The sequence below is a fragment of the Vanessa cardui genome, chromosome 6 (genome assembly GCF_905220365.1).
Source record: "Vanessa cardui chromosome 6, ilVanCard2.1, whole genome shotgun sequence".
Classification (NCBI taxonomy): Eukaryota; Metazoa; Arthropoda; class Insecta; order Lepidoptera; family Nymphalidae; genus Vanessa; species Vanessa cardui.
Window position 1 is genome coordinate 5,157,938 of NC_061128.1, and position 19,266 is coordinate 5,177,203.

At 32.0% G+C, this 19,266-nt stretch overlaps 1 protein-coding gene and 1 pseudogene across 1 annotated transcript; one reads left to right on the forward strand and one right to left on the reverse strand.

Annotated features, from left to right (window-relative positions):
* The first annotated feature begins 1,961 nt into the window (after positions 1-1,961).
* On the forward strand, positions 1,962-18,744 carry LOC124530612 (annotated as a pseudogene).
* On the reverse strand, positions 6,793-7,355 carry LOC124530638 (cuticle protein 19-like). Its single transcript, XM_047104873.1, has 3 exons — positions 7,281-7,355; positions 7,041-7,181; positions 6,793-6,963 (listed from the first exon to the last, which is right to left on the reverse strand). Exons 1-3 carry the CDS (start codon positions 7,290-7,292, stop codon positions 6,793-6,795), a joined length of 324 nt encoding a protein of 107 aa, XP_046960829.1. The 5' UTR covers positions 7,293-7,355.
* Positions 18,745-19,266: the final 522 nt, after the last annotated feature.

Here is a 19,266-nt window from a genome sequence, read left to right on the forward strand (position 1 = left end):
GAATCTAAACATCAAAAAATTACGACGCAATATGTCATTCTCGATCGGTAATGCACGATTGTCGCTCATACTGAGTACACGAAAATATGTAGATTTTAAGGTGACGAACCTTTCCTTACCCTGACTGTACAATCGTGATGGAATGACAGAACGGATTTGAATGAAATTGGAAGGTTTTCTGGAATCGGCCGTATGCTACTTTTATAAAAATGTAAAACTAACCTAACAACTGCAAACTAACCACGCTCCTTCCCCCACACAGTCGTGTATCGTAATCGCTTATGCTAGTAAGTAGTAATGATATAAATTAATATATATACAGTTTATGTTGACAGTGTTATAACAATTTTTATGGGTATAAATGTCTATGTATGTAAATTACTAAGTATTATAACTCTGACAAAATCAAAATCAAAATAAAAACAAAAACTTTATTTAAGTAGGCTTTTACAAGCACTTTTGAATCGTCATTTAACAATTAAGTGAAGCTAGAACCGGTTCAGAAAGTAAATTCTAACGAGAAGAACCGAAAAGAAACTCAGTAGATACTCTTTTTCAACAACTCCAAAGTAATATGCCATAGAATATATATAGGACATACTGTGAAAATAACCAAAATACTAAACGAGCGGTATCAATATCAGTTAGTTATCTAACTTTTCTTACCGCGTATGCTGCGGAGCTGAGTCTTCCTTTTAGGGATGATAAATGGGGACTCCACTAAAGTCTGGAATCCAATTCTATACCCAATAACACCGTAGTATCGGCTAAATCAAGATGGTCACGAATTGACTTGAAAAGAAAAGATAACATTTAGTCCTATTTATTATATTAAAAAACAAAACACACTGCGCATAAATTTGAATAAATCATGTATGTATTATGTATGATTTCCTTCTTACCATTTACAACTATGATAGCCATTCTAAAGGAAGGCCAATTAATTAAGCAGGATATATTACAGTGCACAAGTATATGCGTTAACAGACGTGTATTATTGTACCAAACTTATTTTTTACTTACTTATTTTGACACAGCATGAAATAATTCCAAGCAACAGTTTCAAATTCTGCCCGACGTACAGGATATACGAGTATACACTATCAAATTCCATTTCATTCATTTTAAGAATTATTAGCTAATTATCAATAAATATTGTAAAAAATATTAATGAAATACATATTTCAATAATGTTACGTTAGTTCTTAAATTAGTTAGTTTGCAATACATATTCAGCAATAAACAAGTAATTACAAATTTTTAAAAATAATTCAGAAAGCGTAAAGGTTCATCAGTTTATAGACTTAAATCATTATATAGCGTTAATAATATAATTGTATAAGATCGTTAATAGGTATAGAGTTGATCACGAAACACAACAAAACCACTGGTGCATAAAATTATAGATAAATATGTTAGATAATGTGTTACTAAAACTGAAAAGAATTTGCTTACAAATATCGTTAAGAGAATATTTCTTAATTTTAATTTAACTAACTACTTATTATCTATATATATAATAACATTGGAGCGTCCGTTTGTAATATTAAAGTTGCCCTTTTTTTACTCAATGCATATGTACCTATACACGGCACATATACCAAAATAACACACAGTGATAGCTTCACTCAATTGTAAAATGATGATTCAAAAGGTCTTGTAAAAGCCTACTTGATGACTAAAGTTTAAAAAAAAATTCTACAATTTTTGTCTATCTGTCTGTCTGTTTAATCCGACTAATCTCTGGAAGGGCCGGACCGATTTTGATGGGACTTTCACTGGAAGATAGCTGATATAATAAGAAGTCTACAGGCTACAATTTTTTTTGTTGAATTCAAACGCATACTAAGTCGCGGGCACAACTAGTAGCTTAATATAACGACAGCATTGCGGGGACAGTAACCATTAGCAGTTTACGAAACACTCGCAAATTCTATATACGCGAACACATAATGCAATATTTTTAACTAGCAATTAGATTGAGTGAAATCAATAAACCTCCGCTAGTTACCCTTGTGGCTGATATATAAAACTTGAGTTTTTGTTAAAACATTATCAGTTAAATTCTTGAGTTAGACACGAGAACAATACATAACTACATCAAAATGTTCGCTAAGGTAAATAAATTTTATTTATTCTTTTAATTTTGATATCCTTATTCTGAAATTGTATTATCAAATTGTGTGAGTTTTTTTAAAGTGATAGGATTATTGTCGCTATTTGAAATGGGTCTTAAGGCTTTTTATGTACCCATTTTGATAGTTTTAAATGCATATAATCAATTATGTATTATATTATTGTGATTTTTAAAGGGTAACCTAGATCCTATGTTTGGAAACGTATTGATCAAATACAAGGATGGAATAGCTTTCGAATCTTATAGTGGCAATATTTCTAGTGTGTGTGTAAGTGAAGTGACGATAAGCATGAATCTTTTTTTTTATGGTATAGGTTGGCGGATGAGCATACGAGCCACCTGATGGTAAGTAGTCACCATCACCCATAGACAATGACGCTGTAAGAAATATTAACTATTCCTTACATCGTCAATGTGCCACCAACCTTGGGAACTAAGATGTTATGTCTCTGTGCCTGTAGTTACACTGGCACACTCACTCTACAAACCGGAACACAACAATACTGAGTACTGTTATTTGGCGGTAGAATAACTGATGAGTGGGTGGTACCGACCCAGAAGGGCTTGCATAAAGCCCTACCACCAAGTAAAATCTGTTTATAAATCTCATTTTCAATTTACAGGTGTTGTGTCTCGCTGCCCTCGTTGCGATTGCCGTGGCTGAATATGGCCACGGACATGGATCTGCTTACTCGTCGCAGCACATCTCCCGACACGACGGACATCCTGAAATCGTACATGGTCATCATGGCTACGAACATGGTCACGGTCATGGCCATTATGATTACTATGTAAGTGATTAAAATTTACATAAAAAAAGGATTTTGAGTTTATGTTAGACTAGCGACTCGCTCCAGCTTCGCACGGGTGCAATACTGATACTATATACATATATATACTACAGAATTTGTTTAATCACATTACATAAGAAACTTCTAAAATAATTCAGTGTTTCCTTACTGTATTGTCTATGTATCATATACAAAAACCTTTCTCTCGAATCACTCTATCTATTAAAAAAACTGCATCAAAATCCGTTCCGTAATTTTAAAGATCTAAGGACATGTACATAGGGACAGACAGCGGAAAGCGACATTGTTTTATAATATCTAATAAGGATTAATAAATAGGTTTTTTAATGTTACTCCTTGGTGTGTTTTAAGGCCTATCCCAAATACGAATTCGAATACAAAGTAGAAGACCACCATACCGGCGACATCAAGTCTCAACACGAGAGCCGCGACGGTGACAATGTGAAGGGTTACTACGCTCTTCACCAACCTGATGGTTCTGAAAGGAATGTTCACTACAATGCTGATCACCACTCTGGGTAAGTCTCTGTCATCTGATTTACTAGTAGCTCTGCACAATTGAACCCTGCAGTTATCAAAGAATCATCTTTTTGTATTATTACTAAAATATGCAATAAGGTATAATTAAATATTATCAATTAATTAGTTAAAGTCACTGGATTGGAGCAAATAATTCAAGGTGATCGTTTCATTTGCCTTATTTTATTTATTGGTATTAAGACAAAGATTAATTTATAAAATAAGGCTATAAAAATAGGCTAATATACTTACTGTATAAGTGACTTATTTGATGAATTTAATTCCTTAATATTACATTGCTATAAGAACACAATTAAAAGTTAGAAAGCTGTTAAATCTTAAAATATTTATAAAAGGAAAAAAATAGTTGCTTTAAATTAGTTTAACTAATTATTATTTGTTGGTAATATGAACATAATATTAAACAGACTTTTCATTTATTTCAGCTTCCACGCCGATGTCAAATACGAGACCCATCATTACTCCCCGAAACATCATCATTAAGTGTTGAGGATTATTTATGATAAGCGTCCTGTGATCTTTTAACGATATATTTTTGTATTTTATTGTATAAATGTTGTTATTGATATCTTCTTCAATCTTGCTAATTTAATATTACTTCCGTTGCTGTGTTTGGTCTTTGTTTGTTGTTTCAATTGTTATAAAGTGATATTGAAGGGTTATATAAACATGATTGAACTCTGTAAATAAAATTCTCTCTCTATTGTAATCTGTTTGTTTTATTATGAATATTTAAGAAACAAAGTAATCACCATCAACGAAATAACTAGTGGATCCCACACGAAACTCCGCGTTTATTCAATTTTTATTATTGGATATTTCGATTCGATTTCGAACAAATTTCGAAACTTCTGACTCTCTATATACTATGAGTATAACCATTTTTTCTTTGCCTCTGACGACGTCTGTTTACACGTTTTACATTTGTTTTTTTTTTTTTTATAGTTGTATACAATCATAGCGGTGCTCTCTATCCGGCCAATAACTTTTTCCGGAGGGAGCCGCAGTACTTCAAAATAAGACCATAACCAATTTTATTATGTAGCAATCGTCCCATAATCACTAAGAGAAAAATCGTAATAAAAAGCGAAAAACACAATTTATAAATTATTATTATAATTTAACAAAAACTTACTGAATGAAATATGCTTATGTAAATTATATAATACACACTTCGTTCCAAATCGAGGTTTATGTTATAATTATTCTAGTCTGATTAATTCGTAATTCATGAAGCTATTTTAAAAAGAAAACCGTTACGTAACTTTTTTAATTTTGACAAATTTCATGATCATTACTTTGATATAAGTCAAAAGCAAGCAGTTTTAGTTCATATTTGTATATATTTAAGCATTTAATGTTGTTAAGGAATAAATTTAATCTTGTTATTGTATAAATTTAAAAGCAAGCAAGCAATAATATTATTAATATACCTATAACATAACATATTAAAAAATACTTTACATTATTTTTCTAAATTATAGATATTCTTAACATTTCACCTTACATTCTTTGAACTCTAGGTGGATTTTATTAAACTCACAATACATTTATAATACCATTAGTATTTCTTTTTAATAAGATTTATATGCAAATATAAATTATCTATTTTATTGACCTTAATTATTATTAGTCTATTGATTCTAAAGTCTTAATCTCAGACTCCAGTTCGTCGCTTCAATTTTGTCGACACATCCATTCAGTCAAGTAATTCTACTACTTAGTACTTGGAATATAGTACTGTTTATAGCTTGGAATGCACGTTATGGCATTGGACTCTTGCCGGTCCTTTCGGATAACCGTTCCGTTGGATTATCAGAATGAGAACACAGGTGCACTTATCTATGTTTCTCTAACCACTTGTGCATCATAATATTTTTGACGGTTTTTCTAAAATTAGAATGGCTACTATCATCGACGGTATCGAGGTAGGGTTCTACGCCCTCCTATTTAAATTTGGTGTTTCAAAAAAAAAAAGGAATTTATGATTAAACATACCACGTATTGTACTTTTACGATATGTTCCAAAGTCATTTTCATTTTATTTATATACAGTAAACTCGAAATATAAACTCACTTCGATTAGATACGTCTCTTAAAAATATATATATTAAGAAAGTATTTTGATGATCAAATTAATTAAACTGATAGAGATATATTTATATGGATTAGTTAAATTTGTATATGATTAAAAAGGTTGCAATTAATACCTGTTGACTTCCAGGCAGGATATATTAATTTAAATAATTGTATTAACTAAAATGACTGTATTTTTTTTAATTGTTTCTTGCTGGATCTTCGGTAGAATCTTCTTTCCGAACCGGTGGTAGCTTCATTTAATTGTTATATGACAATTCAAAAGTGCTTGAAAAAGCCCACTTGAATAAAGTATATTTTGATTTTGAAACTAAATTATTTTTCAATGTGTAATAAAGATTCTTTTGAAAATTTTTTAGATCCTTTCTTTCATGGTTTTCTTTGCGGCTGTCGGATCTAATGATTATGCTGTCGGATCACGGCCATAGATTTGCTTCGTCACAGAATGTTTTTCGTTACGATCATCATCCCAAAATTCTACACATCGTTGGTTATGATGGCCAACATGGTCTGTAAGGGGGGAGATGGCCACGGAGATGGGCACGATCACGGTCACATAGATTTCTTTAAGTTGCTTTACTAAACAAAATATTTCTACAACATTTGAAATACTCAAGTCACCGTCAATTATCCTGCCTTTTATAACCGGTAAGTCACGTTTACCTTTTAGACTCATCTAAAATATAGATTGACATAGGAACTTAAAGACCTTTAAGAGGCTCATTTAATTGTGCTCCTGCCTATATCATAAATAATTTTATAATAAGCTGCATAATGCATACCTACTCGTTATAGCATTGTTAATTTTAAGTTTAAATTTTAAGTATTTGCCTTAAAATATAGTAATCATTGTTGCCAATATAATATAATCGCAAAACATATTTCTATCAATCTTAAAGCTATTCGTTATTATAAGTACGGAAGCTTAAAATGAATATAGAATTATTCAAGAGTAATACAGTTTATTGATAAATATACACAGGCTCAGTAAAAGTGCTTAGGAACGATGTGATGCGTATCGTATTTTACATCGGCATGGAATCTGCAAAGAAAAATTTACATAAATTAATTTCATACATATTTTAAATACAAAGTTCATGTAACGTATCGTATCTATTACTATAATACAAAGAACAAACAAGAAAAAAATACGTAATATATTCATGATTATAAGATATGTCGTCTTCTTAAAAAGTGATAACATATTTACCCGGTGTGGTGGTCACCGTGGTAGTGCACGGTCCTCTCGGAGCCGTCCGGTTGGTGCAGTGAGTACACGCCCTTCACCACGTCGCCGTCGCGACTCTCGTGCTGAGACTTCATGTCACCCGTGTGGTGATCCTCCACTTTGTAGTCGAACGTGTACTTAGGGTGTGTCTGATGATTAACAAAAATCAATAGAGAATAGGATAGCGAAATTTGTAAAAAAAAAAAAAACAAATTATTGTAATTACATAGTAGTCATGATGACCGTGAACATTGACGATTTCGGGATGTCCGTCGTGACGAGAGATGTGCTGTGACGAGTACGCTGCTCCGTGCCCGTAGCCGTACTGGGCTACGGCGACAGCGACGACGGCAAAGAAACACAATACCTGTAATTTCACAATGATTATTTTATTATATATATTTTCTATAATTAATTTATTCAATGAAAAAAAAATGTAAAACAGTAAAATATGTTATATACGTACCTTAAAAAACATTTTTGTTCTGGAATGATTCTCAACAGTCACCAGTCAAGTGATACATATCAAGAACAGGTCAATTATTTTATACTGGCTTTAATGATCGAAACCAATAACAATGTAGTAACTAAATGCACTAAGCGACATATGTCTAACCCTGGATTAGATATGGTCAATTGACAAAGACATTAAATTAATTTTTGAGTTCGACTTTTTCTCTCAATTTCAGTCACATTTAAAATATAGCATTCTTAAATAAGTGCGTTAAAGATACAATAGCTATGGCAAAATTTGTAATTAATAAGATTTTAAAGAAACTAGACATAGCAATATATTTGTTTTTTCACAATCGACTTTCTCTCAAATTCAAAACCTAGTTGTTTAAAATGGACATCATAACTATTTAGAACGTTTCTACCTGCAATACTTTACAATTTATTCACCTTTTAAATATATAATTTTGTTTTTAATTACCCCGTTTTATTAATACTATTCCACAGCCTTGTTTGTTTCGCTAACATACCTAACTAAGATTATCTCAAAGGCTTGGAATCCAAAGAAAGTTTGGGGGGACGATGCAATTGAGTTTATCTGTTCGTCAAACTATATGATTGTTTGTTTGTTATTAGCTATTGTCGAGTACTGAATGAACATTAGCTTAGATTAATGAACTAATTGAATAAGATAATTGTATTATGCTCTTCACAATATATTCTAACAGATGTTATTATGGATAATCGTTAGCAAATATTGAGTATTCCAGAAGCTAAGAGATATAGCATCCTATTGTACTTACCATGCTTGTGAATGCATAATGGGCTAATCAATTATTCATGTTTCTTGCTATACCAAATAACAGTGTGTTTCCACAATCTTAATAGCCGAGATGTCCCAGTAGTTAGAACGCGTGCATCTTAACCGATGATTGCGGGTTCAAACCCAGGTAAGCACCACTGAATTTTCATGAGCTTAATTTGTATTTATAATTCATTTCGTGCTCGGCGGTGAAGGAAAACATCCTGAGGAAACCAGCATGTGTTTAGTTTCATAGAAATTCTGACACAGGTGTATTCCACCAACCCGCATTGGAACATCGTGGTGGAATATGTTCCAAAACCTTCTCCTCAAAGGGAGAGAAGGCCTTAGCCCAGCACAGCAGCAGTTTTCACATAAAAAGAAAAAAATAAATTGAAGCAAAAATGGTATCTCCCAGCTCTCATGTAACGCCGTGGTGACCCAGCTAAGGTGCCACAACTTTAGAGATCATCATTTTTCACAAAATAATGTGATAGTTGTTGTTAACTGACCACTAAAATAAATCAAAATATTCGTTATGACAAAATATTTATTATTTACCAAAATTAAGATATAGCAAATATCATAGCATTTTACCGCTGACAGCTATAGCTCTGCACACTTGATAATTATATTACTAAAAAAAATGCAAATACAATATAATTAATAGAATGTATGTTATTTACTATAACAATAATTACACACAGGTAACATTTATTTTTCTTTTCATCTCAAATTTGCTTTAGATGCTGTTATCATAAAGCTCTTTTGTAATTAGTACAGGCTGACTGCTGAGAAATAAATCTTCGTATGTGCGATCGACAGTGCCCTGTTTATGATCATAACAAAAGCCAGATTGACATTTTATTGGTTATATAATAAATATTGAAGTAAAATCAAAGGTGTATTTAAAAATATACAGGGGACTCTTTTCAAATAAAAATCAATCACCCCTTGATAGTAAGAAACCTTGAACTCATATTTATTAACTGGGTCGAAAAGTACATTTATTCGAAACAAATTAGACCATATTTTTTTAAATATAAAATAAATACCATTAAAAAACACCTCTTATACTTATACTTATTTTGATATCTTATTTCATCTCCTGAATGATAATTCATAAGAAAACATATTTAAAATTATGGTGTAATAAAGTTCTGAGACACATCTGTCCACCAATTTGAAACGAGACGTCTAAAGCTATAAATTAGCTCATTAAAATCAAAATTAAAATATGATTTGTTTATATTATATGCTTTAACAAACACTTTTTAGTTGTCACGTTACCAAACAATATTTACTTAAGTTAAAGTTTGAAATGTAAACTCTACCGAGAAGAAAAAATAAGAAGCTCGTAGAAAAGAAAGCCCTTGCCTATTATCTACAATCTTTCTATACAATAATATGACTCTTATAAACCTTACTGATACCTTGTTGTTTATTTTTTATCATCAGAGTAAATAAATATTGAAAAATTAAAACTTAAATGAAATTGTAAACAGCTTTAGACTTTATACTTTTATAATAATCCTTAGAGAACAGTAAAGCTCTGTAGAAAACATAAGTATAAATAAGTATTCATGTTGTTTAATAAATTTATAAATAAGTATTAAAGACTATAAATAATGAAAGCAATAAAAGTAAATAAAATTCATTTATGAATATTCCAAATTTATTTATTTACAACATCAGGTTAATTAGATCATGACTTCAATTAATAATGATGCTTCGGAACAATATGATGAGTGTCGTATTTCACATCAGCATGAAATCTGCAAAAAATTACAAAGTAATTATATTTTAGTCTGTACTATAAAATATAAATATAAAATTATGTCGAATGTATTTAATTTGATGTTTTTAATTGTCGGTTTTTCCTCACCCGGTGTGGTGGTCACCGTGGTAGTGCACGGTCCTCTCGGAGCCGTCGGGTTGGTGCAGCGAGTACACGCCCTTCACCACGTCGCCGTCGCGACTCTCGTGTTGAGACTTCATGTCACCCGTGTGGTGATCCACCACTTTGTAGTCGAACGTATACTTGGGGTGTGTCTGACATAAAATAAAATAATTTGGTGAAAATCGTAAACAACATCGTCAAAAAAAAACCACTAGAAATGTATATAAAGTAATCCATGATTTTTAAAATACGAGATTAAAATACATATGTAAGTTATGTCATTTTGATATTTTCTTGCTAAAAATAAAATTGGTTTAAAAATATATTAATAATTACATAGTAATCCGTATGATGATCGTGCACGTTTACTATGTCAGGATGTCCATCGTGACGTGAGATGTGCTGAGACGAGTAAGCTGCTCCGTGCTCATAGCCGTATTGCGCTACAGCAACAGCGACAACAGCCAGGAAAATCGCGACCTTTTGAAATTGGAACATAATTAAAATTAAAAAAAAATTGATCAGAAAAAATTAAAGATATTTTCTTTTTAAAATTATACTACCTTAGAAAACATGTTGTGACAAAGTTGTACAGTAAACTGATACGAAAAATATATCGTTCGCATGTTTTATATCCACATTAACTATTGGAACAAATCGTCGAATAGTCAGATCATGTCTTAAATTGTCATAACAATGTAGAAATAACAAAAACATATTATAAACCCATTTACAAAATATCCACTTGCAGCTTAGAATGCGAAATATTTAAAACAAGGTGCGTGTACTAATGTTTGCGTGTGAAAAGTTTTATTTCTTATTTCTTTATCTTATTTATAATTATAAATAGTTTTTAATGTCGTACAAAATAAATTATTACTTATTAATAACTATATTATTATTGGTTTTTGGTATAAAATAACAATTAATCTTATGATAGAAGTAATTTTAGTTGAGGGATCGCATCAAAAATCAGGTGATCCGTCAAAGAACCAAAGTCATCGGATTAGTCAGCAGAATTTGAATTGGCAGTGGGCTAGTCATATTTGTCGCAGAACCGACAACCGTTGCGAAACGCGTTCTAGTGAGGAGACCACGTCTCGGCAATTGTAGTGTAGGACGTCCTCAGGCACAGTGTAGTGACGATTTACGCAAGGCGGCAGGCAGAAGCTGGATGCGAGTAGCCGGAGAACGATCACAGTGGCGTGCACTTGGAGAGGCCTATGTCTGCCCGTGGACGGGAATGGGCTGGTGATGATGATGATGAGTTTTTCCACCCCTTTTATAACACTTACAACCAAGAGGCGATCGTTTCATTTCCAAGGTGTGCTCTAAATCATTAACTTACTAATTGTATAGTAACATTTTAAATGCTTTCTATTTTTATTTTGCCCCACAAAGGGTTAACGACTCCATGGAGTCGAGTAACAGGAGTAACAAGTTGTTTGTTGTCAAGTGTGTTTGTTCCAATGCTATTCTCATAGTACATCACATTGTCTCATACAATCATTAATATTTTTCATACAATTAAAAGTATATATATTTTTATTGGTCCTTTGAGTAATAAGTAAAACAAACAAACTGTAATATTATAAATGATATTGCTATAATGATATTATTCATCATTTATAATTAATAATATGATTGTTCTGTTGTTATTTTAAGCGTAAATGAGCTTATTGTAACTACTCGTAAATCAGGCATGGTCCTCATCAACTTGTTAATATTATTTACAGTCCTTATATCTGTGGAAAATAAATTACGTGCGTGAGTAATTACGTACACTACTTAAAATTATATAAAGGCATTAAAGTTATTTCTTAATTTTTAATAATAAAAATGAAAATTGTCCTAGATTATTTCGGCCACTGTGAATAATATAAAAAAATGGTCGACTGCAATAATCAAGTTTATGTATGAAATACTTATAATTATAATCGAGGTGAATACCAATTTTTAAAGCAATGATGGAAAGACATGACTATAGTCAGTCATTATTATTAGTCATTGACCTAGTGCTCAAATTATGATACTGGCAATTAAATTTTTTTGGAGATCGTCACTCCACCAAAATTTGAATAATTATGAAGTCTAAACAGACAGAAAAAACATTACTCTTGGTAATTACTTAGTCATAAAGTATTAGTAAGGGTACAAATAATTATACAAAAACATAACTTTTTAAGATTTTTAATATTAATATTACACATTTAAAAAACAACAACAATGAATTATCAATAAAAATATGCTTATTATATAATTACTAACAATAAATTACATTAGACAGCACTAGTGATGTTGAGCGGACACTTCATGTCCAGGTTGCCATGTTCGGTGTATAATTGCGTTGAACCTAAAATATATAAATACTTAATTAATAATTCATTAATAGGATAAAATAATTATCGCCTTAATAATCATTTACATGCTCTCTTAGGATAATACTTGATCACTCGGTAGCAAGTACACTTATAAATGCGAAAGTTTGTGAGGATGTATGAATGTTTTTCGTTACTCTTTCACGAAATAACTACTGAACGGATTTGTATGAAATTTTACAGTAGTATATATAGGTTATACTTTAGAATAACATATAGGCTATAAGTTATCATGATTTTATGTAATTTGGTCATTATATAACGATAAACAAGTACCCGTGCGAAGCCGTTGCGGGTCGCTCGCTTATAATGTATAAAAGTAATTTCACTAATTTGTCTATAACATTTAGGTAGCAATATTAATTATTTTCATAGTTATTGCGTCTCACCCGCTGTGCTTATCGGCGGTATATTCTACGCGACGAATGGTACCGTCAGGTTCATAAAGACTGTAAAAACCGTGCACCGCGTCGCCCTCTCGTGTCTCATGCTGGGATTTGATGTCTCCTGTGTGCGAATCTTGTACGCTGTATTCGAAACCGTAATGTGGAGGAGACTGCAAAACAGTATATATCCAATTAATTTTATTTATAAATTACCCAATCAATTCCTTAAAGAAGTTAAATTAAGTCCGTACATAATGATCTTGGTGTGAATCATGATCGGCATAGACTGCGGTTGGTTGGTGTGATTGCGCATGCGCATGACTCTGATGCTGCACGATGTTTTGAGAGGAGAGAGCATGACCGCTGCTATGAGCGCTGTCATGTCCGTATCCGTTCAGCTGCGCAGACGCAACTGCAGTCGCAACCGCAACTAATAAAATCTACAATAAAAAATAATATACGTTTTACCTCAATATATAAATAAATTGAGATATATATTAATTAAATATCAGTAAGTAATTTGAAAATATTATTTTACATACAAAGCTATCACAAGCTCGGAATGTTGACTGTAATTCGAATAATAATTAATCGTTTCCAGCTTAAATACTATCGTTATGTTACATGTTAAAAATAAAAGTAAAAATAATAAAGCAATGTTGTTATAATTATAAATTGGTTATGTAAAAAATAGCTTTACCTTGAAGGACATCATTGTTGTTGACTTATTAAGAATTAAATGATAACTGTTAAATAATGATACATTTTTACTCTTATATACCAGTATCGAGAACATCACATAGGATCTCGTAATAATGCACAATATTATCGCATTACTCGAATATAAACCTACTTTCAGTATTACACGAATAATTACATCTTTAAACCAGTTATTTGGTTGTACACTTTATGTATTAAAAAGTACACTTTCAATTATTTATATATTTCCTCAGTAGCTTTATAATAATTATGACGTTTTATTGTATTTTTTAACACATTCCAAATTATTGCTAATAACACTTAGGTTAGTAAGTACTTGTTTTTTCTTTATTATATTATTAAAATAATATATAATATAACAGTTGGTTTAATGATTTGGTGATAAGTTGTCATCACCTCTCAGTGTATATATATTAAAATGCCAGGTATAAAATAAAAATAACCCACAGCATGCTTTAGCCGCAAGGCAATCTATCCCTTTAAGGAGAAGATTTGGAGCTTACTTCAGCCCGCTCATCAAATGCGGGATAGACATGCGGCAGATTTTTATTAAAATTAGTTGTATTTTACAAAATTTATCAATTAAGTAAGGTTATTAAAGAAGCTGATGTGTTTTTAATAGTCATATTAGTAAATTAATGAATAGTGTATTAATATAGTGTTAAGTTAAGAGATATTTTTGTTCGTTGACCATGTCCATCTCGGTTACTTCTCTGTTATACTTTAAATAACTATATTGGTTTGAAGAGAAATAATTTTAGACCAAAATATCTTCTTATTTACCACGATTGATGGCGAATTCTCGATAAAAGGAATGGAACTTATTACATATAAAATTTTCCCAAAAAAATCCTTTAATGTTATCACAATATGAAGTCTCATCAAGCTTAAATGCACTCGTAAAATAATTATGACTTAATTATTATCTTAAATAACACTTTACATCCTGTTAACTTTTTCATTGCAGCATTTACGTAAGCATTTTAGGCCCATGGTATAAATAAAACTGTATTTATGAGAAATGATTTATTGTGGTAAACTTTATTTACATGTCAGACGTACAAATATCTCGAATTAGTAATGGTACTTCGGGATAATGTGATGAGTGTCATATTTCACATCGGCGTGGAATCTGTAATGTGGAAAATAATATGATTTTATATATGTATATCATAAAACTCGAAATATACTTTTACAAAACTTTAAGAGAATACATAAATACATGATTTTTAAAGCCTCACTTTATGATTTGTTACATAACTAATTTAAATTTAGAATATTAAAAATATTGGTTCATAGGACAATACAACAATGCATAGATAAAAAAAAGCTTAGAATTCATATTCTTCGATTTACATACAGAGGTATTCTGTAACTCGAAAGTCACTCGCAAAACACGAGTTTGAAATATCAGAATGTAATGTACTTCATAGAGTACAAATATTATAAAATTTATAACATACATGTATTTAAATAGCGTACCCCTTAAGTCTGATGCGCACATTACAACAATGAGTAACGAATTTAATTCTTACAGAATCCCAATGATGGGCATAAATTTAATTGTATTTAAATCCTTTTGAAAAAAGAATTACTATAGCGTCTCTATGGACCTTCACGATCCGTACAGGCTAAACCTGTTTATGCAATTTCGATATGTGTTATGACGATTCGGAAGTGCCATAGCAGTGTACACGAATAACAAATATTTTCATTTTCATATTTAATAAAACAGAGCACATCTCGATGAATTTAAGTGCTGTTTCTCACCCGGTGTGGTGGTCACCGTGGTAGTGCACGGTCCTCTCGGAGCCGTCCGGTTGGTGCAGCGAGTACACGCCCTTCACCACGTCACCGTCGCGACTCTCGTGCTGAGACTTCATGTCACCCGTGTGGTGATCCTCCACTTTGTAGTCAAACGTGTACTTAGGGTGTGTCTGATCATTAACAAAAAATTGAATATCAATAGAGATTTGATAGCAAAATTTGTAAAAATATACTACTAAATAAACAAATTATTATAATTACATAGTAGTCATGATGACCGTGAACGTTGACGATTTCGGGATGTCCGTCATGGCGAGAGATGTGCTGTGACGAGTACGCTGCTCCGTGCCCGTAGCCGTACTGGGCTACGGCGACAGCGACGACGGCAAAGAAACACAATACCTGTAATATAATAACATTTATATTTTCTATCTACAGGATTATCTTAAAAATAATAATTTAAACATCTAACAATATATGTGAGCTGAGATGACCCAGTGGTTAGAACGCGTGCATCTTAACCAATCTTTACGAGTTCAAACCCAGGCAAAAAACACCAAATTTCACCTCTGCTAATTTGTGTTTGTAATCCATCTCATGATCGGCAGTGAAGGAAAACATCGTGAGGAAACCTGCATGTGACTAATTTCATAGAAATTTTGTTACATATATATATCCACCAACCCGCATTGGAGCAGCTTAAAGGAATATGCTCCAAACCTTCTCCTCAAAGGGAGAGAAGGGCTTAGCCCAGCAGTGGGTAATTTACAGGCTGTTAAACATAGAGTATTACATAAACACACATTACACATTACACATAAAAATAGAGTATTACATAAATACCTGAGACAACATATTTCCAGTGGAAATAATGCTGAAAAGATAGCAAGAGACTGATATTCTTAAAAAATATGTTCAAGCTTTTATATTTCCCGTAACGATCGAAACTAATAGTGGAACAGTCAATAAAATAAATTTAACTGTCTTAATATTAGCTACGGTTATTGTTTCGATTAATTACTTTTAGTCGAATATTAATTGCCAATTGATATGTAATAGTAAAACTATTAACTAAAAACGGTAGCATTTTTTAAACATTCAAAAATAACTATTAAAAAAGAAATACGTAGTAACTTATAACACCAAATAAATAACGAAATTGATAAATTCATGATAATAGTATAAGATGACATTGTTTTTAAATTGTGTTTTCTTAATTATGAATTTTACTAAAAGTTTGAAAAAGTTTTTACATTACCGTTGAAGAGTTGCATTTTCAAATATATAAGGATGATTTATTTGAAGGACCTTCGTCTTCTCTACAATACTTATGACAGATACTGAATACAATTCTATAAATGTTTAAATGTATGTTACATTATAATTGTATTATCAGCGATGTATTCAACTCGGTCCCATTATCGGTAAGCCGCTCTGTTACGTCGTAAGGACTTCTCATCTCAGTTGTTTCGTCATAAAGATACGTCCCTAGCTTATTATCTACACATATATGTATGTGCTGCATACACGTAAGCTTATCGAGGATGCTAAATGGTTGGAACGTGTTGGTCGGATTTGTTCAGATCCATCTGGGTAAGTAAGTAGCACCTACTTACTCATCAGATATTATTCCGCTAAAACGGAATACTTGTCGGATTGTTTTACGGTTAAAGTGACAGAGATAGTATAACTACAATTAGAAGGAACATAATATCTTCATTCCGAAAGCTAGTGATGCAGATTGTTTAATATTTTAGGAACAATATCTACGGGTATCCACATACCGACAAGTAACCTATTTGCCAGTTCACTACCTAAAATAAAATATATACATGCCATATAAATATATAACTTATGATGAGTTTTGAATATGATCCGAATCTACTTTTCAGTAGCAAAAATACTTTAAAATGAAAACAGATATACAAAATAAAATTACTTAATTGTATTTTAGTTTTAAAAAGTGACAGGAAAGTATTAAAGTATACTCAGTTTATTTTTGTCTTATACGTTTTATTGCATTCTGTTAATAAAATTATCTGAATTTTACAGAGCAGTAAATATAAAATTTACGATAAATTCTATTAGTTATTCGAATATCGATTAATCGAAAACGTCGTACCTTCCAAGGAAAACATCGCGCTTAAACCGAGACCTACACGTAATACTGTGTCACTTGGTGGTAGGGCTTTGTGCTAGCCCGTCTGGGTAGGTACCACCCACTCATCAGTTATTCTTCCGCCAAATAACAGTACTCAGTACTGTTGTGTTCCGGTTTGAAGGGTGAGTGAGCCAGTGTAACTACAGGCCTAAGGGACATAACATCTTAGTTCCCAAGGTTGGTGGGATGTAAAGAATAGTTAATATTTCTTACAGCGTCATTGTCTATGGGTGATGGTGACCACTTACCATCAGGTGGCCCATATGCTCGTCCGCTAACCTATACCATAAAAAACCCATCAACTAATATTTAATAAATAATTATGCCTGAGTGAGTACGACTTTATGGTAATAAAGTCACTCACCTCAAACCTCACTCAGGCTACTATATAGTCAAGACCAGCAGATACCTACAATGAAGTGCTGTTATGGAAGTTATGAAAATAAGCGACACCCAATTCGCAAGTGTATATGGTATTACAGTGTAATGGTAGTTTGCAAGTGCTATACACATCATTGTGTCAGATCTTAAACTAATAAAAGTTAACCGAATCTAATATAACAATTTAAAATGAAATCGCCATGCACGCAATAAATATCGATATATAAGACGTCAATTTGTTCTGACAGGTATCAGTTTAGAATTACGTTCAAACAATAGACAATGTACTCTCAGGTACATTTTTTTTTAAATACTTTTTTTATTCAAATATTTTTGACCAGTATTTTACCATATCCAAATTTATTTTTAGGCTTTATACTTAGCTGCGGTTCTCGCAGTAGCGATGGCTCAATTTGATTACGATCATGGCCACGGGCTGGCTTATTCGTCTAATCACATCTCACGTCATGATGGACATCCAGAAATAGTGGACTTACACGGACATGGTCACGATTATTACGTATGATATCTTTATTTCAATAAAATAATATCATTTAATAAACAGAAAAGTTACCACTTAAAAGAACGTAAAACCGAAAAAAAAATTGACTGATTATTGATCACAAATTATTCTACTTTTATAAATTTCAGACACACCCCAAGTACACCTTCGACTACAAAGTGGTGGATCACCACACGGGTGACATGAAGTCTCAGCACGAGAGTCGCGACGGCGACGTGGTGAAGGGCGTGTACTCGCTGCACCAACCGGACGGCTCCGAGAGGACCGTGCACTACCACGGTGACCACCACACCGGGTGTGGAAATATTAAATTTATAGCATGCTATAGCTTTATAGATTTTATAGCATAGCTGGCGTTTAGAAGATATTTTTTTATACAACTAATTTGTATTTTTTCACAGATTCCATGCTGATGTGAAATACGACACTCATCATATTGTTCCGAAGCATCATTATTAAATAAAGATACAATTGTAATTAATTACTCAAAATAAATAAATTTAAACCATTAATAACAGACTTTCAATTACATTTACTACAGTTCCTAAAAGAATTGTTTACATTTAGAGATTCCTTAAATATAAATGAAAATTAAAAATAGATACTACATATGTAAGTAATGAATAAGTGCAATGGTGGCGAAAATACTAGCACCATTTCCCCCTCCCCCCCAACCCCAATCCCGATTATCTTGAGGCAAAGTGTATGCTCTTTAAAGGTTTATTCATACCTTCTTTCCATCCTTCACTAATTCGCTAGAAACCGAGGCAACTAAGATGACCCTTGAGCCTATAATTACATAGGCTCAACCTCATTCTTTATACTACGACACAACAATACTGAAGACTACTGTTTGTTTGTTTTATTATAACTGTAATTAAGCTTCTTCTCGGTATACTTTGAGTATGGCAATCACACATTTCTCTGTGGGCACAATGTACTGAAAGAAGGGTAATAAATTTTCTCGTTACGTTTGAAATT